The sequence below is a fragment of the Heterodontus francisci genome, chromosome 23 (assembly GCF_036365525.1).
Source record: "Heterodontus francisci isolate sHetFra1 chromosome 23, sHetFra1.hap1, whole genome shotgun sequence".
Taxonomy (NCBI): Eukaryota; Metazoa; Chordata; class Chondrichthyes; order Heterodontiformes; family Heterodontidae; genus Heterodontus; species Heterodontus francisci.
Genome location: NC_090393.1, coordinates 27,146,540 through 27,171,308, shown reverse-complemented (window position 1 = coordinate 27,171,308; position 24,769 = coordinate 27,146,540). Strand labels below are relative to the sequence as shown.

The 24,769-nt window shown below is 42.4% G+C and overlaps 1 protein-coding gene across 1 annotated transcript in view; it reads right to left on the bottom strand.

Moving 5' to 3' along the window:
- ap1b1 (adaptor related protein complex 1 subunit beta 1) overlaps positions 1–24,769 on the bottom strand; it is a 122,673-nt gene that overhangs the window by 91,370 nt on the left and 6,534 nt on the right. Inside the window, exons 3-5 of the mRNA XM_068055491.1 lie at positions 17,720–17,825; positions 14,743–14,878; positions 9,578–9,823 (exon numbers count right to left, since the gene is read on the bottom strand). Coding sequence (XP_067911592.1) covers positions 9,578–9,823; positions 14,743–14,878; positions 17,720–17,825 — 488 coding nt within the window. The remainder of the gene's footprint in view (positions 1–9,577; positions 9,824–14,742; positions 14,879–17,719; positions 17,826–24,769) is intronic.

Genomic DNA, 24,769 nt, shown 5'->3' with positions numbered 1-24,769 from the left:
AGCCAATCATTTCATTTGCCAGCACTGGACCACCGACAACAGCAATCTGTACAGTTTCACAGCTGTCTCCCCCCCCACCCCCCCGCTGCCCCAAACTCTTTATTCAAATGCAGATTGGACCCCTTCCCCCTCCACTTGCTGATACATGAAAAACTGAGGCAGAGTTCCACCCGCCCCCACCCCCCTCATTTCTGGCGATTTCACTTCACTGCAAATGTCTGCATCACTTACCAACCTTTGCAGGCATTGAGGACTATTGCCTCAAAGGCGGGAAAGTGAAGGCATGCGAGTGCCTCACGCCAAGCTCGAGATTGGAAACAGCTGGTAGGATCACAGGAATTCCATTTAAATGAATGCAGAAAGTCAATTTAAATATGCTAGGTTGGGACCCGTCGCAAAGCGGTGGAGGGGCAGCCACGGAGCTCACCCGTCACCAAGAAGATCTGACCTTGCAATCCCGGCGTCAGGTTCCATGGCGGCCGCTGCTGCTATTTTGTGATACCCCGCCTGCACCCTGCCGCACCCACCCCACCATGGAACCGACATCAGGCTGGGAACAAAATCCAGCCCTTTGAATCAATTTACCATATGTCCCCATTTTTTATGGATTGTACACTAATGTGGGCAAATTCAGATGGTTTTGCAGCAGCTTTCAAACGGTGCCAGATGGGCAACCATCTTGGTTTTTCCTGTCACATAACTTCCTTTTAAACTTAATGTATTTTTGTTTTGTACATCTATATATGTTAATTTTATTTTTCTTTCCTCTAGCTTTCTCCCTTTCCCCACTTACAAGCTCAGAAAATGCCTCCTGCTCAGAATCTGTGCTGCTTCAGACCAGGATGAGACATTCTCGCCTCTCCAGCTTGTATAAATTCGCAATAAACTAAACTGAATTGTGACATACCAAGGTAAAAATGGTAACTATTATACAATATACGCCTTTTTAAAATTCTGTTACTCGGTGATGCAAAGAGAACTCTAATTCTCAGCTATGGAATTCCCTCCCTACACCTTTTAACCTCACTTTCCTCCTTTAAGAGTGTCCTTAAAACCTACCTCTTTGACCAAGCTTTTGGTCATCCGACCCAATATCTCATGTAGCTTGGTGACATATTTTGTTTTCTAATGCACCAGTGAAGTGCCTTGGGACGCTTTATTACGTTAAAGTCACTAACCAAAAAAAAAGTTGTTAATTCTCATAGGTTAGTCAAGTTTTAGCATGCTACATTACTGCAATTCTGCTTTAGCAACAGCTCAAGCATCATGTTCAACACAAATAACTGAGATTTAATGCTGTTAATTATAAATGGTAATTGAAGATAGGATGGCAGGGTACCATAGGTCTGAGGATAACATTAGACTCACCGGGCTGAATTTTTCCAGCTCGCCACCCAAAAACGGTGGTGCACACGCACGAAACATACTCTGCGGAGCCGCCGCAATATTTAGCGCAGCAGCTCATTTACATGGATGGGGTGGACCGCCGCCGCCGCCCCCCCCCCACCCCCCCATGGAAGGGGGGGGGGGGGGGGGCTCTGTCCCCAGCAATGCCGTCCAGCTCCATTTTTAAAGGGCTTCAAGCCCTTACATCTCATTTACATTTTAAAGGGAAAAGTCATTAAAAATGTAATAAATAATTCAAGCCCCTCTCCCAACCCCCGCAAGGACTAAACATTTTATTGAATCCCTCTCCCCACCAAAAAAAAAAAAAAAAAAAAAAAAAAAAAAAAACTTACCTAGCAATCCCGACCTTCCCCGCACCACACCCCACACCCCCCCCCCGCCCTGAAATTTATTAACTTTCAACTTCAATCCCTTCCCACCATGCCCTCCACCAATTGCAATAGTTTTCCACACTCTCCCCCTCGACAGCCCTGAAAACTTACCTCCTCCCTACCAGTGTCCTGCACGGGAGTTCTGGCAACTGGCCAGGATATGACAGCGGGACAGCTGACAGGAACAGGTAGGTAATTAATTTATTAACATTTTTAAATCCTGCTCCCATCGCCGAGTGGCCCGGGGGGTGGGGAGAGTGCCTGCCATGAGGCCTCGCCACTGCCGGTACAATGGGGTGGGACCTTCTCGGGATCGAGGCCATGATGAGCCTCTCCCGGAGGCACTTTCCACACTCCCAGTCATGACCCCCCAACATCGGGGGGGCTGGTAAAACCCAGCCCACAATCTTGGTTGGTGGACAGATTTTAAAAGAACTTAAAAAAAAAAATGCATTTACATCTCAGCATAATTAATTAGAACTGGGGATTCAGCAATGGCAATGCCATTGTACGTCAAAGGGAGATGGTTAGATTCTTTTGTGGAGTTGGGCATTCATGCCACACAATTGCCAAGGAATGTTACTTGCCACTTACCAGCCCAAGCCTGAATGTTGTCCTGGTCTCGCTGCATGCAGGCATAGACGGCATTGCTGAAGCAGCTGAAGAAGGTTGGGCCTAGGGCACAGCCCTGAGGAACCCCTGTAGCAATATCCTGGGACTGAGATAATTGTCCTGCAACAACTACAACCATCTTCCTTTGCTGGTGGAGATTTTTTCCCCAATTCCCATTGACTTCAATTTTAATAGGGCTCTGTGATATCACACTCAAGTCAAATGCTGCCTTGAAGTCAAGGACAGTGACTCTTACCTCACCTCTGGAATCGAGCTCTTCTGTCCATGTTTGGACCAAGGATGTAATGAGGTCTGCAACGGAGTGGCCCTGGGGGAACACAAACTGAGCATCGGTGAGCAGCTTACTGCTGAGTAAGTGCCACTTGATAGTATTATCAATGATTGAGAGCAGACTGATGGGGCTGCATTGGATTCGTCCTGCTTTTAAGGACAGGTCATAACTGGGTAATTTTCCATTTTGTCGGGTAGATGCCATTATTGTTCAGGAACAGCTTGGTTCGGGGCACAGCTGGTTCTGGAGGACAAGACTTCAGCACTACAGCCATGTACTTGTCGGGGCGCCCAAACTTTGCTGTATTCAGTGCATTCAGCTGTTTCCCGATATCCATTTAGGACTGAGATGAGAAGTTTCTTCATTCAAAGGGCTGAGAATCTTTGTAATTCTCTACCCCAGAGAGCTGTGAATGTTCAAATCACTGAGTATTTTTTTTAAAGACAGAGGTCGACAGATTTTTGAGTACTAAGGGAATTAGGAGATATGAGGAAAGCAAGGGAAAGTGAAGTTGAGGCAGATCAGCCATGATATTACAGAATGGCAGAGCAGGCCTGAAGGGCCAACTGGCCTACTCCAGCTCCTATTTATGAATCAAATTGGCTCTGTGATGCTGGGAACCTCAGGTGGAGGCCAAGGTGGATACACCCGGCACTTAAGCCAGGCTTCAGCCTGGTTTTTTTGCACTGAGGTGTTCAGTTCTGCCATCATTGAGGATGGGTATGTTCATGGAGCCTCCTCCTCCAGTTAGTTGTTTAAATTGTTCTTTTTCTTCTTTTGGGCCTCCTTATCTCGAGAGACAATGGATACGCGCCTGGAGGTGGTCAGTGGTTTGTGAAGCAGCGCCTGGAGTGGCTATAAAGGCCAATTCTGGAGTGACAGGCTCTTCCACAGGTGCTGCAGAGAAATTTGTTTGTTGGGGCTGTTGCACAGTTGGCTCTCCCCTTGCGCCTCTGTCTTTTTTCCTGCCAACTACTACGTCTCTTCGACTCGCCACAATTTAGCCCTGTCTTTATGGCTGCCCGCCAGCTCTGGCGAATGCTGGCAACTGACTCCCACGACTTGTGATCAATGTCACACGATTTCATGTCGCGTTTGCAGACGTCTTTATAACGGAGACATGGACGGCCGGTGGGTCTGATACCAGTGGCGAGCTCGCTGTACAATGTGTCTTTGGGGATCCTGCCATCTTCCATGCGGCTCACATGGCCAAGCCATCTCAAGCGCCGCTGACTCAGTAGTGTGTATAAGCTGGGGATGTTGGCCGCTTCAAGGACTTCTGTGTTGGAGATATAGTCCTGCCACCTGATGCCAAGTATTCTCCGAAGGCAGCGAAGATGGAATGAATTGAGACGTCGCTCTTGGCTGGCATACGTTGTCCAGGCCTCGCTGCCGTAGAGCAAGGTACTGAGGACACAGGCCTGATACACTCGGACTTTTGTGTTCCGTGTTTAATTGTACACCATTCACAAGTGGATGTGGCAGAACAACAGAGCTTTGATCTAGTTTGTTGGTTGTGGGATTGCTTAGCTTTGTCTGTAGCATGCAGCTTCTGCTGTTTAGCATGCATGTAGCCTTGTGTTGTCGCTTCACCAGGTTGGGCACCTCATTTTTAGGTATGCCTGGTGCTGCTCCTGGAATGCTCTGCTACACTGCTCATTGAACCAGGGTTGGTCCCCTGGCTTGATGGCAACAGTACAGTAAAGGATATACTGGACCATGAAGTAACAGACTGTGGTGGAATACAATTCTGCTGCTGCTGATGGCCCACAGTGCCTCACGGATGTCCAGTTTTCAGCTGCTAGATCTGTTCTGAATTCATCCCATTTAGCATAGTAGTGCTGCCACACAACACGATGGAGGGTGCCCTCAGTGTGAAGAGAGGGATTCATCTTCACAAGGACTGTGTGGTGGCTGCTCCTACCAATACGGTCATGGACAAATGCATCTGCGACAAATTGATTGGTGAGGACAAGGTCAAATAAGTTTTTCCTTTGTGTTGGTTCTCTCAACACCTGCCGCAAGTCCAGTCTGGCAGCTATTTTCTTCAAGACTCAGCCAGCTCCGTCTGTAATGGTGGTACCAAGCCATTCTTGGTGATGGAAGTCCCCACCCACTGTACATTCTGTGCCTTTGTTACCCTCAGTGCTCCTTCCAATTGGATTGCACATGGAGAAGTACAGATTCATTAGCTGAGGGAGGGCAGCAGGTGGCAACAGCAGAAGGTGCCTTGCGCATGTTTGAACTGATGCCACGAGACTTCGTGGGGTCCACAGCCAATGTTGTGGACGCACCTCTGGATATTGGCTGAGAGATATGACTATAGCAGACTGTTGTTTGGCTAGTCTTTGAGCTCTGGTCCCAAGATGTTAGTGAGAGGATTTTGTAGGGTCAAGTGAGCTGTCGTATCCGGTGCCTAGACTGATGCCATGACTGTTGCTCATTCAACCTACTCATAGCTTCATTAAAATGATCTTGGCAATCTTGATCTACTCTCTCAAAACTTACAATAGTTATTAATATGAAGAGCTTACAAAAGGGGATAACTACACAACAAAAATCTTCCTTTCATTAACATGTTTTTACTGATGCATAGGAGTTACCAAGATACCATATACTGGGCTCAGTCCCTTTACTATTTGCACTTTAAGGCAATGTTGGGATCCCTGCAGTCTGCGCTGCAATGGAAGAGGCTACTTTATCTTCTAAGGCTCACACTGTGTGGATATGAACAAAAGTCACAACATTGCTTTATCGCTGTGGAGTCATAAGCAAAAGATACTTGCTTTTTAGGGGAAAAAATCCTATGATCTTTCTATAATTACCTCTTTCAGTTATTTTACTAAATACAAATATATTTTGACCATTTGATTTCCACCTTCTTGCTGAGTATACAGACAGCAGTTTGAATATTACCTTAGAGTGGTCCATCACTTAACACTGTAGTAGCACCTTGTGGCAGAAAGCAAGTACAACAATTCCATCTCATTGCTGAACAGGCTGTGTGGGCATTAGAAAATAAAGTAGCCTCCTCCTCCACTGCAGCACAGACTGCAGGGGTCCCAACATTGCCTTGGAGTGCAAATGGTAAGGGAACTGAGTCCTGCACACGGTAATTCCTATGCATCAGTAGAAACATGAGTTAATGAGGGGAAAATTTGTGTTGTGCAGCTAATGTTACCTTTTGTAACAGCTGTTCATATTAAGAAATATTGTTATAAATTTCGAGATATCAAAATGGCCAAGATAATTTTAATGCAGCTTTCTGAATAGGTTGAATCAGTGAAGTCATGACTATTTTTAAAAACCCATTATGTTACTGAAGGAAGTAGTTAGCTCAGGCAGCAGTACTTTGGACTCAAATCCATTACAGTAGTGAAGTCTTTCATTTTACTGGGACCTAAACTTCAGTTTGGGAGGTCATTCAAAGCTATTAATTCTCAGGAAAATGGGCCGCCAGCTAAGTGTACAGCAGTTTGAGTACTAGCCAACTGGCAGCTTCCATACTTCAGCATGAGCTATTATTGGCAGGGGAGGAAGGAGGGGGAAAGAATTAGAGAGGGTCAATTAAATTTTAAAAAATTTGTTCTCCCACCCACTCACCCTCCACCTCAATTGCATTTTCAATGATGAGTGAACATCTGGTAGCGTAGCTCTGAAACCAATTGTTAGATGATGTGATTCTTTCCTCACTATATTGTGTTTTTAAAATTGCCTCCTAGTAGGGAAGCAATGTTTGTGCTGCACCAGCTCAAAGCGACCCAGTTGAAACTGGTAATTCAGTAAAAAGATGAGGTTTGAGCTGTACCCTGCCGCTCTTTGGCGGCAATGTTTGACTCACTGTGCTTGTTGGCTTTTGACCCATCCTCTCCTGACAGTGCTTACACATTGAAACATGTAACATACAAGATTCTGAGGGGTCTAGACAGGGTAGATGCTGAGAGACTGCTCCCCTGGCTGGAGAGTCTAGAGCTAGGAGGCTCAGGATAAGGGGTCAGCCATTTAGGACTGAGATAAGGTGAATGTTTGGAATTCTCTACACTAGAGGGCTGTGGATGCCCAGTCATTGAGCATAATCAAGGCTGAGATCGATAGATTTTAGGACTCCAAGAGAATCAAGGGATATGGGAATCAGGCGGGATAGTGAAATTGGTCATAGGTCAGTCATAATTATATAAAACGGCAGAACAACCCGAGGGGCCATATGGCCTACTCCTACTTCTTATGTCATGTCCTGAGTACTGAATGTTGTTAATTACAATTCTACTAGCAATATGTCAGGTCTGACTAAATTGTAAGATAATTTTAATTTCCTTGACATTGAGTGTAGTTCAGCAGAACCGAACAGCAATAAAATTTTTTGCACTGAAAAATGCACACCACAACTAAGCCCAAAGATTTTTTCTGTTAATTATACGCACAATTAACTCATATCTTTATCACTCTGCCACCAAATAGCAACTGAGTCCTTTTTGATGTTAGCTATCCGATGCCTACCCTTGAGCACTCGCTGCCACAGAGATCACATACAACAGTTAGAAAAGATGGTAAGCATGTCATTAACTTAGCATATTTGAAGTCACATGGCAACTACCTTCGGCAATTGAGCATGCTGAGTAGTTGCCATTGGCTTCACAAAGTCTAAGTCAATAATTATTTTTCAAAAAGACACATCAGTCTGATGAAAAGTAAATGTCAAGTAATAAAAAGGTATTTTAAGCTTACTAACTGCTCCCCTGTCTATCCCGATCAGGATATCAGCTAGAAATTTTGCCCTTTTAAATCATTTTCCCCAAAAACGTAATGAACAAACTTTAATTTATATAGAGCTTCAACACCTCAGGACGTGCCAATTGTTTCAAAGACAATGAATTTCTTTTGAAGTGCAGTCCAGATAAGTAGGCAATCATGGCAGGCAATCTGAACACAGAAAAAGGTCCCGCAAGCAGCCAAAGTTAGAGTGAACACAAAGGGAACAGCCTGTTCTTTGAATATTGCAAGAAGTTCAACTGAACAGGTTGAAAGGGCCTCAATTTAATGTTATCTAAGGGATAGCATTTTTGACTCTGCAGAATTCCCTCAAATTGCATTGAAGTTGTTACCTTGGGTGTGGTGCTCAAGTTCTAAGTCATGAAGTGGGACTCCCAACACACAAGCTTCTGACTTACAAGCAAATGAACTAGCAGCAAAGTAATGTAGAGGCTTTATATTGATTTTATAAAATAATAATTTTCCCCTCTATCATGGAGAGAGCAAAAGTTCCAGTGAAGACGCCAGTGCTGCAATAAGCAGAAGAATCATCTACAGTTTGCAAATACATACATCAGATCTGTGTCACATTGTTCCTACTTTAGCCTACCAGCTGTTGGAGTTTACAAAATAAGCAACTGAAGTTTTAACTAAATAACATTGAAAAGACACAGGAAGAGAAACTGCTGAAAGAATAAATTGGAAACCGCTCTTCTGGGTGCAACACTGGCCTCATGGAAAAATACACGCCACTGGAATAATTTACTTTATGAAAAAATTAGGTTATAATTTTTGAAAAGCTCAGTAATTATCCAATGGTTAAAGCTGAAGAGGAAGTACAAAACTACTGAATTTACCAAACTAGATGACCTAGCCAGCAGAATGAACCTGAAGATAAACACATAACAACCTACAAAAATAAAATACTGCAGATGCTGGAAACCTGGGGAGAAAAAGACCCAGAAAATGCTGGAAACAACTGGCAGTCAGCCAGGACCTGTAAAGAAAGGAATAAAATGTTATCATTTCAGGTACAACTTTTCATCAGAAATGGACGAATTATCCCCAAAAGTCTTAACTTTTTCCTTTCTTTACAAATGCTGTCTGACCTGCTGAGTGCTTCCAGCATTTTCTGACATTACATGCTGCACTTCACTAATACAGCAATATTTCATTTAAATAGAAGTGAAAAAAATTCTGTCTACTGTCATGCTAGGCCCCCACCTGCCAAGAATGAGGCACATCAATTTTGTCATCAACATTGATTTTTAACTGTTGTTGGAGCGAGGAAATGACTTGTTAAACAGATCAGCCATGGCTGGAAAAAAACATTTACATACTAACAGACAATGAAGGTAAGGAAGTGCATTCCAGGGCTTGCTAAGGAGGATAATGGTCAGGCCAGGACTGGTTAGACCAGCTGGTCACATGACTACCTGCTTTCCAGGGTTTTCTTTTGAACTGGCTAGACAGTCTGAAGGCAGAAAGTCTGTTTGCTCCTGAACTGAGAAGATCTCTCCTGTCTGCTCCCGTCTCTTTCTCACAAACCTCTGAATCCACCCAAAAGAGAAAAGTCTCATACAGCAAACAAGGTTTAAGAAGAATACTGAGCCCCAACGAAAAGCAAGATCTACCTACAATCAAGGACTCTACAGTGAGTTCGAAGAACCGTAACAACTCTTCAGATATTACCTCAGATATTCTTCTGCTCTTTTCTGTCTCTATTTGTATGTGTGTATCGCAGATGCATGCGAGAGCGGGCACATCGTGTATCCGTAGGTGTCAACCAAATTAGAGTCCAAGTTTTATAAATTTCAATTTTTCTTATTTAAACCCAAGAAAGCCAGTTTGTGTTCATTTCTTTGCCTTATAATTGGAAAGAGGTGAACAAGGATTCACCAATGGGGAGCTAAAAACATGGTGTGTTTAAAATTAAAATCGTCACAGCAAGACCAGTTGAAGGCTGAGAGGGACCCTAGATACCTTTCTCACCTGGTCGTAACTCTACTCTTACTGAGATGACAGCACTGAGAGTTCAACTACCGGCCACATTAACCCACACTACCTTTTCTATCCCTACCAGTCAGCTAGAGGTTTTATATTAATGACTGCAAATATGATGGAACAAGTTTAATATTTTATTTACCATTGGATTGGAGTCAGATATCAGGTCCTTCAGAGTGTCCAGAAATCCCTGATCTTCTACCAGCTGTGCATTGATATCATGTAGCTTGGCTACACAGACAGCAGCAGTCTTTCGTACATAAGGGTCTTCATCCTTCAGACATTTCCGCAAGGGCTCACACAGGTACTCAGTGATTTTATCTACACGGATACAGCCCATGGTTCTCACTGCAAGTGCTCGAATAAGTGGATTGGGATCTTCACAGTCCTGAAATTCAAACAAGTAATCATAAATGTAATCAGTTTTAAAAAGGAAAGAAAGTACAACAGCACCCATATTTACATTGGTATGCAGAATGTGTGGCACTATGGGATACCATACAAGATCAGGAGAATGAAAATACTTACATTTACACAATGTTATTGAAAAAATATGTATTTATTGAACTCAGTTGATGGCCTGCAGTTTGCACAGTTGGTCTTTAACCACACAAACCCATAAAGTCCCAGATTCCTTGGTCTGTGCTGAGTTAGCTGATCGAAGAAGTGGAATAAGTAGCAGATTAAATAACAAGAATCCTCACCGCCAGCTGCAATCCAACAGCCCCATCTGAAAACATGCATGCTTGGGTGAGGAGAACACCAGCTCATGTATTTAATTCTTGCCTTATGCATGAATGACCTTTGTCAAGTTAGTGGAAAATGTCTGACATTGGGGAAGAGTATCCATCATAACACATTGCTTTTGGAAGGGCAACAGAAAGAGGAAAAAAAATTCAGGAGAAAATATGCTAGCTATCCCTTCCATATCGAAAGGGCTATTTTCCCCAACACTACTAATTAACAAATCCACAAGATCAAAGTCTTTACCCGTCTTTTCTGTTTGATGGCTTATTGCCACAGGCAATTTAAATATTGAATGCTGAGTAACTAATTCAATGAAATGACCGAGGGATCAAGATCTGTGAAGTAAATGATTATATGCATAATCACAGTTTCCACTTAAAAAGATATTAAAAATAAAGTACTAGGTACCTGTAGAGCATTTAGCATGCAGGGTATCAAATCACATCACAAAATCACAGAGGGACCTTGGGGTGCTTGTCCATAGATCACTGAAGGCAGCAGCACAGGTAGATAAGGTGGTTAGGAAGGCATACGGGATACTTGCCTTTATTAGCTGAGGCACAGAATATAACAGCTGGGAGGTTATGATGGAGCTGTATAAAGCGCTGGTTAGGCCACAGCTGGAGTACTGTGTACAGTTCTGGTCACCACACTATAGGAAGGATGTGATTGCAATGGAGAGGGTGCTGAGGAATTCATCAGGATGTTGCCTGGGCTGGAGCATTTCAATTATGAAGAGAGACTGAAAAGGCTAGGGCTGTTTTCCTTGGAGCGGAGAAGGCTGAGGGGGGACCTGATTGAGGTATACAAAGTTATGAGGGGCATTGATAGGATAGATAGGAAGAAACCTTTTCCCTTAGCGGAGAGGTCAATAACTAAGGGGCACAGATTTAAGGTAAGGGGCAGGAGGTTTAGAGGAGAGTTGAGGAAAGATTTTTTCACCCAGAGAGTGGTTGGAATCTGGAACACACTGCCTGAACGGGTGGTAGAGGCAGGAACACTCACAACAATTAAGAAGTATTTAGATGAGCACTTGAAACACCATAACATACAAGGCTACGGGCCAAATGCGGGGAAGTGGGATTAGTTTTGGACGGGCGCTTTATGGTCGGCGCATGTGTATTGGGCAGAAGGGCCTGTTTCTGTGCTGTAAAACTCTATAACTCTATGACATTATACAGAACTAATGTGATGACATTTGACAGGGTAACACTGTTAGATTTGTGGTCACGAACATCTAATTTCAGTGCTTGAATGAAAATGTAACTGTCAGAGAATTACCCAGTGCTACAAGATACAAAGAGATTCATTTTTCTTGATCAAGCATCAAGATGATCAATTTTTGATTTCGGCAATCTAGTCATTCTTATAGGGTTGCACAGTAGTGTACCATAACCTTTCTAGTAGTGGGAAGGAAAAGGCAAGTTGCAATAAATTTCTTAAGAACGTACCTTGAATATTGTAGCAATTTCTGTACTTCAAATGGCAGAATGAACCACTAAACTACATACTCTAATTTCAATATAATCTGTTACAGCTTTATAAGACTGACAGTGTCTATATAACCAAATTCCACTTGGTATCTACAAGTATCAAACAGAGCCCAGAAACAGAATAAAGCTCTCTTAACTACACCAATAATTTAGACTATATCTCGAGTATCACCAACACAGCAGCATACACTTTTCCATTTCAGTATCAGCCAACCAAGGTAGAACGTGACTGTCAATTTGTGCTGAATTATGGGCAACCTTGTGAAAGAACAAACTTGGGCAGCACTCAGTGCCTGCTGTTAAAAATGTTGTAATCATTTTGCAAGTAGTAAGATCACACCAATAGCAATGAAAAATAGCTAAGTTTAGTTTACTTAGGTCATTAGTTTGCCATCAGTAGGATTTTTTTTTTTTTTAAACATGCTGTGCACATTTTAATACATCAAGGCAATAAATGAATACATAGAGAAAAATGCACTGTTTTAGAGACCTGGGGATTGTATGATGCTGTCAGTTAATGAACTGCATAATTCCATGTAAATGGCATTGGCTGAAGGAGAAATGTTAGTGTCATGCAGACCCTCACCTGCCAAGAATGAGGCATATTAACTTTGTCATATGAACATTGATTTTAAACTGTTGTTGGAGTGAAGAAATGATTTGTTTGAAGATCACCAGACACTGGGCTGGAAGGCTATTTGCATACTAAGAGACAGTGCTTGGAGAGACAAAGGAATTGATCATTGATTCAATTAACAGAGATTGGTCTGACAATGGTTCCACAACTTGACGGTAAGAGATAGCACTACACCCCCCTCCAATGACCAAAAGCTTTGAAATCCACAAACCTCGCAGGTCAGACTGTTCACAAATTAAGAGCTAGTCACATGACTAACCTGCTGGGCAACCTGGGGTTTTCTGAATTGTGCCACAGAGAAAGGAACAGAAGGCAGTGTGCAACTGAGGCTGGAACAAGGAAGCCTCTCTCTCGCTTTCTCCCAAGCCACCGGGCCCATGGAAGACACACAAACCTCAAGAGAGAAAAAACTCCTACACTGGAACAAGTTGAAGCATGAACTGGGCCCCAACGAATTGCAACACTTACCGGCAACCAATGACTCCACATTGAACTTAAAAGATTGTAACTACCAGATAATGCCTCAAACTTTTGCCCTTTATTCCTTCTACTTTTATGTCTGTGTGTGTGTGTGTGTGTGTGTGTGTGTGTGTGTGTGTGTGTGTGTGTTTATTGCGTATGCACGCTAGCGTGGTCGTGTCGCATATTCGTAGTCGTTAACCGGATTAGAGTTTAAGATGAATAAACTTCTACCTTTCTTCTTCAAATCTAAGGAAACCGGTTTGATTTTTTTGCCTTACAATTGGAGCAGTGAACAAGGATTCACTAAGAGGGAGCTAAAAACAGGCAAAGGCTGAGAGGGAACCCCTCAACCCCTTTCTCACTTGGTCATAACAGCCAGATACTCGGAGAACTTCTAACTCTTTAAATTCTTTTGGGCCTCCTTATCTCGAGAGACAATGGATACGCGCCTGGAGGTGGTCAGTGGTTTGTGAAGCAGCGCCTGGAGTGGCTATAAAGGCCAATTCTGGAGTGACAGGCTCTTCCACAGGTGCTGCAGAGAAATTTGTTTGTTGGGGCTGTTGCACAGTTGGCTCTCCCCTTGCGCCTCTGTCTTTTTTCCTGCCAACTACTAAGTCTCTTCGACTCGCCACAATTTAGCCCTGTCTTTATGGCTGCCCGCCATAATAGTTTAAATAGTGCCATAGGATCGTTAGCACTCATCTGAGCCACCAGAACAGACACAAACGGCTGCATTATTCTCAGCCCAACGTTGGACTTTGTGGTGTGGTGGGGGGGGGGTGAGTGGGGGGTGGAGAATCATAACGGCAGCAGCCGCCACGGAGACTGACGCTGGAATTGCCAGGCCCGATCTTTCCGGTGACAGCCGCTCTGCATAAATTTAAACGTACTTCACCGTGATCTTACCTTCAGTTCCCAATCTCGAGCTTGTCGTGTGGCACTCACATGCCTTCACTTCCCCGTCCATGAGAAGCTGGTGCCACCGAGGTACGGAAGGGGTCAACTCTGCACGGGTTGTATGGGAAGGGTGGGAGGGGTCAGCTCTGCATGATTTGTATAGGGAAAGGGTCAACTCTGCATTACGTTGAACTGTTTGCAGGGCTGGCAACCTTTTAAAAATGGTGCCAGCACCTACATCAGGCGACGTGGTGAACAGTGTCATCAATGCTACCTCCACCAAGTGATTTGGGGGGGGGGGGAGAGAAGCGGTTGCTGACAGTATGTTACGTGGTCAGCTACCGCAAAATTGTGGCTGTGCGGGGTGGCTGCCATTTTCTGCACCCGTTGTCGCTCCTGGCGGCAGGACAACAAAATCTAGCCCAGTTTCCATCTTTTATCCAACAATGCAGTACTCTCTCAACATTGCTCTAAAGCATTGTGTTCAAGCTCTGAAATGGGACAGTAACCTAAAACTTTCTGATCCAGACGCAAGAGTTCACCTAACTGAATCACGTTGACAGTTGCGCCTGCATGCATGCCCACCAGAAATTGAGCTGGAACTGTCCGAATTCACTTCACCAAGGACATTTACAGGCAATAATGAAAAATCTTTCACTTTATGATTAGGGCTATTTTTGACCACAGATCCCAGAAATGAACAGAAAGATCAATTAATCCACTGCACAAGTCAGTCCCCCGATACCTGCATTTCACAAAGTCTGAGGAACAAGGGCGAAAAATAGTTGATGTTTAGTTTACTTTGGATATTAGTTTATCAGTAGGATTCCTTTTTTTTTTTAAATGCTGTGCACATTTTAATAGGGTGATAAATGGATAAATTACTGATAAAATTTACTGCTTTAGAGACCTGCAGATTGGGTGATCCAGTTAGTTAATGGACTGTCAATTTACTCTTGGGATCTACATTCAAACGTTACCCAGATTCGACTTATATATGTTGCCTGAATTTAGTGAAGCTTTGTACATGGATCTGTTAAAAATTGTGAAACAATTTATCACAATATATACCTTCACAAAAGTGTTGACAGCCATAATTGCCATATCAGGCTGACTCTTTGCATAGTTCATTAGATAGAGGTACACCAGCTTCTTCAGCTCCAGGTTGTCTGTCTGCATGCAGTTAACAACATCAGGAAAGAGGGCGCTATCGAGAATGAGATAAAATAAGACACAAAGTAATAAACCAATAATTGGAACATTCTGACAAATTACAGAAATTGACATTTAAAATTGAACGATTTATATCCTTGCATTATAATTTTAGTCATGTGAATACATTTCTAGAATGTTCACTATAGAATTATCTGAGCAATACCTACACACTGGAGATCAACATTCGAACTTAAAAAATGATTTTGTTGCATAATTACTTAATTTTTCAAAATTTGTTAGAATGATTTGTTACAGATATCCAGGTCCCACAAAAGGTGCCAACTATATTGAAGGGAATAGAAAAGGCTGTTTAGTAAGAATGCATAATCAATCATTTTCAGCAAACATCTGTGCTTAGACTGCACTGGTAGAATTTTCACATTGGCCATTAACAAAAAAGTCACTGGCATTGATGCATGAGCCCCACCACATGGTTCCAGTTCATAAAAAATCTGTCTGAAAGTGCAAATTATGTACTTTATGTTGCACAGTTATAGATCTTATGATTGCAAGCTTTAATTCTAACTGTCATTTTATTTTTCTTGAAGTTCATATTTATATACAGTAAATATAAAGGGAAACAACTTGCACAATAGAATATTCTACATTTTCAATATGGATTCAAAAGAGCTCAATTTATACTTGGAATTATCATTGCTGAACACTAATAAAAACATCTGAAGCATGAGCAAACAGCAGCATTACAATACAATCTACACTTAATTCAAAAATGCCTAATCCAACTAATCTGATAGCTCAAATTTTAAATGCAAAATTCCCACTTTGCTGCATTGTTTACATTGCTATAGTCAAATGATTGGGTAATTCAACTATTTTAAGTGGGAAAAAAACTACTGAATTATCCGGAGTAGATTATATGAACTAAAGAGGAATGCCTTCTCTCAGGGGGTTGTTAGTGTTTGGAATTCTCTTCCCCAACGAGCAGTAGAGGCTGAGTCACTGAATATATTCAAGGCTGAGTTAGAGATATTTTTGATTGACAATGGAGTAAAGGATTATGGGGGGGGGGGGGAAAACAGGCAGGCAGAAAGTGGAATTAAGGCCACAATTAGATCATCCATGATCTTATCGAATGGCACAGCAGGCTTCAGGGGCCAAACGGTCTACTCCTGCTCCTAATTCTTATGTTCCTACCAGTGAACTACTGTTGATAATTCCTTCACAAGCCAAATACAGATAAGCTCCTGTTTGCACGGAAAGCTAAGATTCTGCCCAAACTTAGCATCCAACTGCCTTTGAATGATTCCGGAGCTTTGCCTCCAGTTCCCTCCGGTAAGATCATTCCAGGTATTCATCAGCCTTTATGTGAAAAAGTGTTTCTAGACATCAGTCTTGACAGTGCCTCATACTAGTTTTTTTCCCATGTCTGCTCATCCTACATTAACCCGAAAGAGTCAGGATTTGATTTTTCTACACTATATTGTATTTAGCACCTTAATAATATCCAAGGTTCCTCAGTCACCTTTCAAGGTCAAAGTCAGTTTTTTTTTTCAAATATTTCCACACAACTCAGTCCTATGATGCTAGAGATCAGCCTGTGGTCATTCTCTGAGCTGCATCCAGGGCTCGGCAGTTTCCCTTGTACTTCAAAACTGAATGTGGCATTCAAGATGTGGTTTTATCAGATCATTGTACAGCATCAGCCCAACACCCTCTGACCTGTTCTTCCCTAATTTGATAGTATAATGCAGCATTCTATTTGTTGATAGCTGCTCTGCAATTACTAGATATGGCAAATATTTATCACTCTTTTACATTTGTTTAGAATTTTCCCTAGTCATTGAGTACAACCCCCACTTCTCCTTCAAATCTGTAAAATTGCACATTTATTTGTATTGCATTTAATGTTTTTATTCCGACTTACAAATTTTGTCTAGATTTTTTGCAAACCTTGGCTGTTGCAGACTCAACTGTGCTCCCAACTTTGTATTGTCTCGGCAACATTCTAGTGAATCTACATTTACACTCTTGTATAGCTTCAATATATTTCCTAGTGTGGAGCACCAATACGGCACACATTACTCCAACGGACTCTTGTTAAGGTTTTATATAGGCTCATTATTACCTCTTGCTTTTTATACACAATATCTCAAAAAGAATTCTTTTTTTTTTAAAACAGCTTTATCAACCTGAGGAGTTGACTTTAATCTTGTGAGCCTGTATCCACAAGTCCCTCTGCTCTTCCACAGCACCAAGCCTACATCCGTTTACTGTATAATTACTGCAGTTTTTTTTTTAAAGCCAAAATACATTATTTCACACTAAGTGCGATAGAATTTTACGTGTCACTTTTTGCTGATTCCATCTTATAAATATCCCTTTGGAGTTTCCTTTGGTCTTCTAAATTAATTTGGCAGGGGGAGTGGCACTAGGATGAAGAATCAGAGAGAAAGTACAAGGTGCACAAGGTGGGAGAAACAAACAGCATCAGAATAAACACTAATTCAGAAATAGGATGGATCAGACAGGAGGAAAATGTGAGGCAGACTAAAGTGGGTTTGGAATGTATATGCATTAATAAACACAGAGTGAAGAAGGCCAGTGAGTTACCGGCACAAGTAGCCAGATGGGAAAGGATCATCATGCTAGATTTTCCTAGAAGCCTAGAGACGGAAACTAAAATGAAATAATCTCTACCCCAGAGTGCTGTGGATGCTCAGCTGTTGAATATATTCAAGACTGAAGTTAATAGATTATTGACACTCGGGGAATCAAGGGCTATGGATAGGACAGGCAAGTGTAAACTTGCTGCAACTTTTTCCCATCCAATCTTACAACACTGAATTGCTAAAAATCAAAAAATCTTATATACCTGACATCTTTCCCAACAGTCATTGAAGCAATCACTTTCTTCACTGCTTCTTTCTTCTTTTCCTTCTTGTCACTGTTGAGCTCTGCTTTGAGTTCAAAGATTTCTCCTACATTTCATATTAAAAAAAACCATGGCATCATTTATTTTAACAAACAATTTTACAAATAGTCATTTGGTAGTGCAGAACTGGAGTACTGATAAACAGACATTTTGTTGAAACTTTTCATCTTGCACTCATCAGGACAAATCGCAAGAACGCCAATGTAAAGGAAGCAACAAATTCATACTACATAAGAGTGTGCTGACTAGTTGGCAAGTGGACTTTGATTGGGAGAGGCAGTTTCAGCAATATTCAGAAGATTTTACTATAACTATCGCGAAATGGTGCATTGTAACTATCCATTTTCCAGAAATATATACTTTACAACTCTACATCTGTAATTCATAGAAATTCACCAATGCATCACAGCACATTAAATATATTTAACAACTTCCATCATCTCCAAATTAGGATGTTTGCTTGCTTCCATTCAGTGTTACTGTATGCCAATTGGAACTTTGTCACAATCTCAAAAAATTGACAATTATTGTTTGCTACAATTCATTAAAAAGTCCACCTCTGGCCAATGTTCCCTTTTAAAATTTAGTTATTATGCTGGCATGTTTATTTCAGTCCTTTAAATTCTTTTGCATGGCTGCACACACTTTTTCACAAAACAAAGCTTGCTCAAGTGCCCATCAGGCTGCTGTGCAGCCACGCACCCGCACAGCTTCGTGGGAACATTGCCTCTGGCTATCAATTCCTTTCCCAACATTATCAATGACCAAGACTTTGGCTTCCCATTACTCATCACAATCCAGATTTGAAATTTTGGTGAAAAGATCAATGCAAAGAGGAAGTCTTGCAGCACTTGCACCTGCATCAACTTTAGCACTAATATTGCTTTGACTGTTAGAATGGCAAAGACCCAAATAAAAATGGAAAATGTGGAGGGGGGCAGGGGGGGGGGGGGGCTGTGCTGCAAGGCCAGAGGAGCTTACAGAGATAGGCAGAACCAAGGCCACGAAAGGATTTAAACACAAGGACTTTAAGGTGTTGGGAGTGTATGAGCCAACATAGGTCAACAAGAACAGGGGTGGTGGGTGAGTCAGACGTGATGCAAATTCCGAGCAGCAGAGATTTAGATGACCTGAAGTTTAGAGAGTAAAGAATGGGATATCAGCCAGGAGAGAATTGGAATAGTAGAGTCTGGAGGTGAAAAAGGCAAGGATGAGAGTTTTAGTGGAAGATGGGCTAAGGCAGGGGCACAGGCATAAGATGCTATGGAGGTGGAAGTTGGCAGTTTTTATAATGAAGAGCATATGGGATCTGAAGAGCACCTTAGAATCAAAGATGACATTGAGATTCTGAACAGTCTAGTCCAGCCTGAGACAATGGCCAAAGAAGGGGATAGAATCAGTTGTGGGTGCCAAAGATATTTATTTCATTTGATGCAAATTTAACTGGAGGAAACTGCAGCACAATTCTTTATGGAATGACTTTTCTCGTTATAGTATTAGATGTTATGATTTTCACGTACAAAGAACAAAGGAATCTCAACTCCCACCCCCGCGCCCCCTCAACCCCCAACTCCACCATCCTTTCTCCTTAATTTTGGAATGTGGCATTCCAGGGTACCAACGCTTCTTTATCACACTTGCACAATAAGGTTAGTTCTGGAGTGAACCCAGAAGTGATTCAATTCCAATGATCTTCTGAGTGGTTACAAAATCTTAATGCTATGGCCAAAGTTGTCACCAAAAACACAGCACAAGTTTGCAAGCAGAGCATACCTTTTAGTTTGTTCCACTCAGATATCCATAACATAAATGTCATAAACTTATGTCCTTGGGTCCTGTATGGATCGATTGACATCTACTACAATACAAACACTACATCCCTTGAACCTACCAGTGCCTTCAGATAAAAATGCAAATATAGCTAAAGCACATGCTTTGGAGAAGGCATCACTGTCACTATAACTTTGTAAGCAATCAACTGAATGGCTGCAGGGCATCCTGAAGGGGGAGGGTGATAAGGCAGAGGTCATGGTACATGTTGGCACCAATGACATAGGTAGAAACAGGGATGAGGTCTTGCATCAAGAATTCAGGGAGTTAGGCAGTAGACTAAAAAGCAGGACCTCTCGGGTTGTAATCTCTGGATTACTCCCAGTGCCACGTGCTAGCGAGTATAGAAATAGGAGAATAGCACAGATGAATGCGTGGCTTAAGAGTTGGTGCAGGAGGGAGGGTTTTAGATTCCTGGACCACTGGGACCGTTTCTGGGGAAGGTGGGACCTGTACAAGCGGGACGGTCTACATCTGAACCAGAGGGGGACTAACATCCTTGCTGGCGGGTTTGCTAGTGCTGTTGGGAGGAGTTTAAACTAATTTGGCAGGGAGAGGGGATGCAGACTCCTAGCAGAATAGGGACACAGCTAAACACAGGAAAGCGAACAAGTCAGAGGGAATACAGCAGAAGTAAGTTTCAAGGGAGTAAGACCAGGATGGAAGGCCTCTGCTTTAATGCCAGGAGCATTGCAGGTAAAACGGATGAGTTAAGGGCAATGATTGACACGTGGAATTGTGATATAGTAGCCATCACAGAGACATGGTTGAGGGAGGGGCAGGATTGGCAGCTCAATATCCCGGGATATAGAATCTTCAGGCAAGACAGGAGGGGGTAAAAGAGGAGGGGGCATTGCAATATTAGTTAAGGAGTCAGTTACTGCAGTAAGGAGAGATGATATCTTGGAGGGGGCATAAAATGAAGCTTTATGGGTAGAGTTTAGGAATAAAAAAGGGACAGCTACATTGCTAGGTGTTTATTATAGACTCCCAGATAGTCAGCGGGAAATTGATGAGCAAATATGTGCGCAATTTGCAGAGGTGTGTAAAAATAACTTTCTCAACATTAATTGGGATAGTCATCGTGTTAAGGGCTTAGATGGAGTGGAGTTCTTAAAATGTATACAGGAGAACGTTTTAGCTCAATATGTAGAGGATCCAACAAGGGAGGGTGCAGTGCTGGACCTAATTCTGGGGAATGAAGCCGGACAGGTGGTTGATGTGTTGGTAGGGGAGAATTTTGGTGACAGCGACCACAACATGGTACAATTTAAGCTTGTTATGGAGAAAGAAATAGACAAATTGCCAAAAAAGATTTTGGATTGGGGGAGAGCGAATTTTAGTGAAATAAGGCAAGATCTGGCCAAGGTAGACTGGAAAGAGTTACTCGTCGGGAAATCTACAGAAGAGCAATGGGGGGCATTCAAAAAGGAAATGGGGAGGGTATAGGCCCAAGATGTTCCCTCTAGGGTAATAGGTAAGAGCAACAAGCCCAGAGAACCATGGATGACCAGAAAAATTCAGGGTACGATGAGAAGGAAAAGAGAGGCTTTTAGCAAATACAAGGAGAGCAAATCAATGGAAGCATTAGTGGAGTACAGAAAGTGTCAGATGGAGCAAAGAGGGGATATGAGAAAGCTCTGGCTGGTAAAAGTATGGAAAATCACAAGATATTCTATAAGTATATCAATGGGAAGAGGATAACCAGGGAAACAGTAGGACCCATTAGGGACCAAGGGGGAAATTTGTGGGTGGAGCCAGAGGACATTGGTAGGGTGTTGAACGAATACTTCACATCTGTCTTCACCCAAGAGAAAGAGGATGTAGATATGGAACTTAGAGAGAGACTGTGAGGTTCTTGAGCAAATTGTCATAGGGAGTGACAAGGTTTTGGAAGGATAAAAGTGGACAAATCTCCAGGTCCGGACGATTTGTGTCCCAGGATGCTGTGGGAGGCGAGGGTGGAGATTGCAGGGGCTCTGACCCTAATTTTTAATTCCTCTCTGGCCACAGGGGAGGTGCCAGAGGACTGGAAAACAGCTAATGTGGTCCCACTATTTAAGAAAGGTTGTAGAGATAAGCCAGAGAACTACTGACCAGTGAGTCTCACGTCAGTGGTAGGGAAACTATTGGAGAAAATTCTGAAGGAGAGAATCTATCACCACTTGGAGAGGCAAAATTTGATTAGGAATAGTCAGCATGGCTTTGTCAGAGGGAGGTCATGCCTAACAAATTTGACTGAATTTTTTGAGCATGTGACCAGGTGTGCAGATGAGGGTAGTGCAGTTGATGTAGTTTACATGGATTTCAGCAAAGCCTTTGACAAGGTCCCACATGGGAGACTTATCAAGAAAGCAAATGCACATGGGATACAAAGTAACTTGATAAGGTGGATTCAAAATTGGCTTAGCTGTAGGAGACAGAGTGATGACAGACGGCTGTTTTAGTGACTGGAAGCCAGTGTCCAGTGGCGTACCACAGGGATCTGTGCTGGGTCCCCTATTGTTTGTCATTTATATAAACGACATAGATGACTATGTGGAGGGTAGGATCAGTAAGTTCGCAGATGACACAAAGACTGGCCAAGTGGTTAACAATAAGGTGGAGTGTCTTAGGTTACAGGAAAATATAGACGTTATGGTCAAATGGGCAGAAAAGTGGCAGATGGAATTTAACACTGAAAAGAGGTGATACACTTTGGAAGGAGTAATGTGACACGGAAGTATTCAATGAATGGCCTGACACTGGGAAGTTCCGAGGAACAAAGGGACCTTGGCGTGTTTGTCCATAGATCTCTGAAGGCAGAAGGGCAGGTTAATAGAGTGGTGAAAAAGGCATATGAGACACTTGCCTTTATCAATCGAGGCATAGATTACAAAAGCAGGGACGTCATGCTGGAGTTGTACAGAACTTTGATAAGGCCACAGCTGGAGTACTGTGTGCAATTCTGGTTGCCACATTATGGGAAGGATGTGATTGCATTGGAGGGGGTGCAGAGGCGATTCACCAGGATGTTGCCTGGGATGGAACATTTAAGCTATGAAGAGAGGTTGGATAAGCTTGGGTTGTTTTTGCTGGAGCAGAGAAGACTGAGGGGTGACCTGATCGAGGTGTACAAGATTATGAGGGGCATGGACAGGGAGCAGCTGTTCCCCTTAGTTGAAGGGGAAGTTACGAGGGGTCACAAGTTTAAGGTGAGGGGCGGGAGGTTTAAGGGGGATTTGAGGAAGAACTTTTTTTACCCAGAGGGTGGTGACGATCTGGAATGCCCTGCCTGGGAGGGTGGTAGAGGCAGGTTGCCTCACATCCTTTAAAAAGTACTGGATAAGCACTTGGCACGTCATAACATTCAAGGCTATGGGCCAAGTGCTGGCAAATGGGATTAGGTGGACAGGTCAGGTGTTTTAATGCATCGGTGCAGACTCGATGGGCCTCTTCTGCACTGTATTGTTCTGTGATTCTGAAAAATCTTCAACTTGGAAAAATAAGCATTGACAGAATTGGAATTTGCAAACATGACATCATTAAGCATGAGAGTTAAATCCAACTATCTTATTATGGTGTTAAGTTCCAGTTTCACTTTGTAAACTCATTTCTGTGCTCTTTAATACCCCATACAACTAATTATGGTGAAGATGTTCACTTCTAACTAGTTTAAGTATATTAGGAAACACTGCCATTGCAATGGAGCCCATGTCAAAAGTACATGTCAATAGAGAAGATATTCCAGTTTCTAAGGAAATACTAAAACATCGGGGGGGCAGGCACTTTACTGTTTAGTTATCTTAGCAAGTGCAGCTAATTAGAATGCTTACATTGCAAAAGGTAACACAAACAAGGAAGAACAGGCACAAAGTAACCTTATCTTTATTCACCATAGAGTGAACACAGTCACAGTAGCCTGCTTGAAACTTTAAAAACTTCTGTTTTAGCATTACTGCTATGTAAAGGCACTGGAGAAAGACAATGCCAAACCATTAAAAATACATTTTATTTGGCATATGTCAAGTCAGAAGGTTGAGACGTGAGCACAAAGTCTAGGCTGCCACTCCAGTGCAATACTGAGGGAGGGCTACTCTGTCAGAGGTGCCATCATTCCAATGTAACTGTACATTACTGGTTGCATTACAGGAAGGATGTGATCACTCTAGAGAGGGTACAGAGGAGATTTACGAGGATATTGCCAGGACTGCAGTATTTTAACAATAAGGGAAGATCGGAGAGACTGGTGTTATTTTCTTTGCAACGGAGGAGACTGAGGGGAGGTTTAATTGAGGTGTATCAAATTATGAGGGGATTAGATAAGAGTGGATAGGAAGATCCCATTTTCCTTATAAGAGAGGTCAATAACTGCAGCATAGATTTAAAGTAATTGGTAGAAGTATTAGAAAGGATTTGGAGAGAAATCTTTTCACCCAGAGGGTGGTAGGGGCCTGCAACCCACTACCTGAAAGGGTGGTAGAGATAGAACCTGCAATGCATTTTTAAAAAAAAACTTGGCAACGCATCTAAAACGCCGTAACCTACAAGACTATGGATCAAGAGCTGGAAAGTGGGATCAGGCTGGATAGCTCTTTAGCAGCCATCACAAATACGATGGGCCAAATGGCCTCCTTTTGTGGCATAAAATTCTATGATTAAACTGAGCCCTCTCACATAAAAGATTCCATGGCACTATTTCAAAATACAAAACAAGGGAGATCGTCCCAGTATCTTGGCCAATATTTATCCCTGAACATCATTAAAAATCATGTTATCTCATCATTGTCTCATTGCTGCTTGTGGGACCTTAAGGTGTCCAAATTGGTTGCCGTTTACTACATTACAATAATGACTACACTTTTAAAAAAAGTACTCAATTGGCTGTAAAGCACTTGGGGATATCCTGAGGACAAGAAAAGTGCTATATACATGCAAGTTTTCCTTCTTTATGTAAGGCAGATACAATAATCAACATTATACTCCACAATTTGTGTGACAGAAGAATTTTTCATTTTACAAAATACTGGTTTTCTTGACATCAAGATTTACCGTTATAACTTAATACACACTGATTAAAGCCATATATTTTCAAAAACCTTTCCTAGGTAGAGTGCTTTCCTCTAATTTTTTTTTTACATGCTAAAATGATAAATTAAGGCACTGTAAAACTAAAACCTG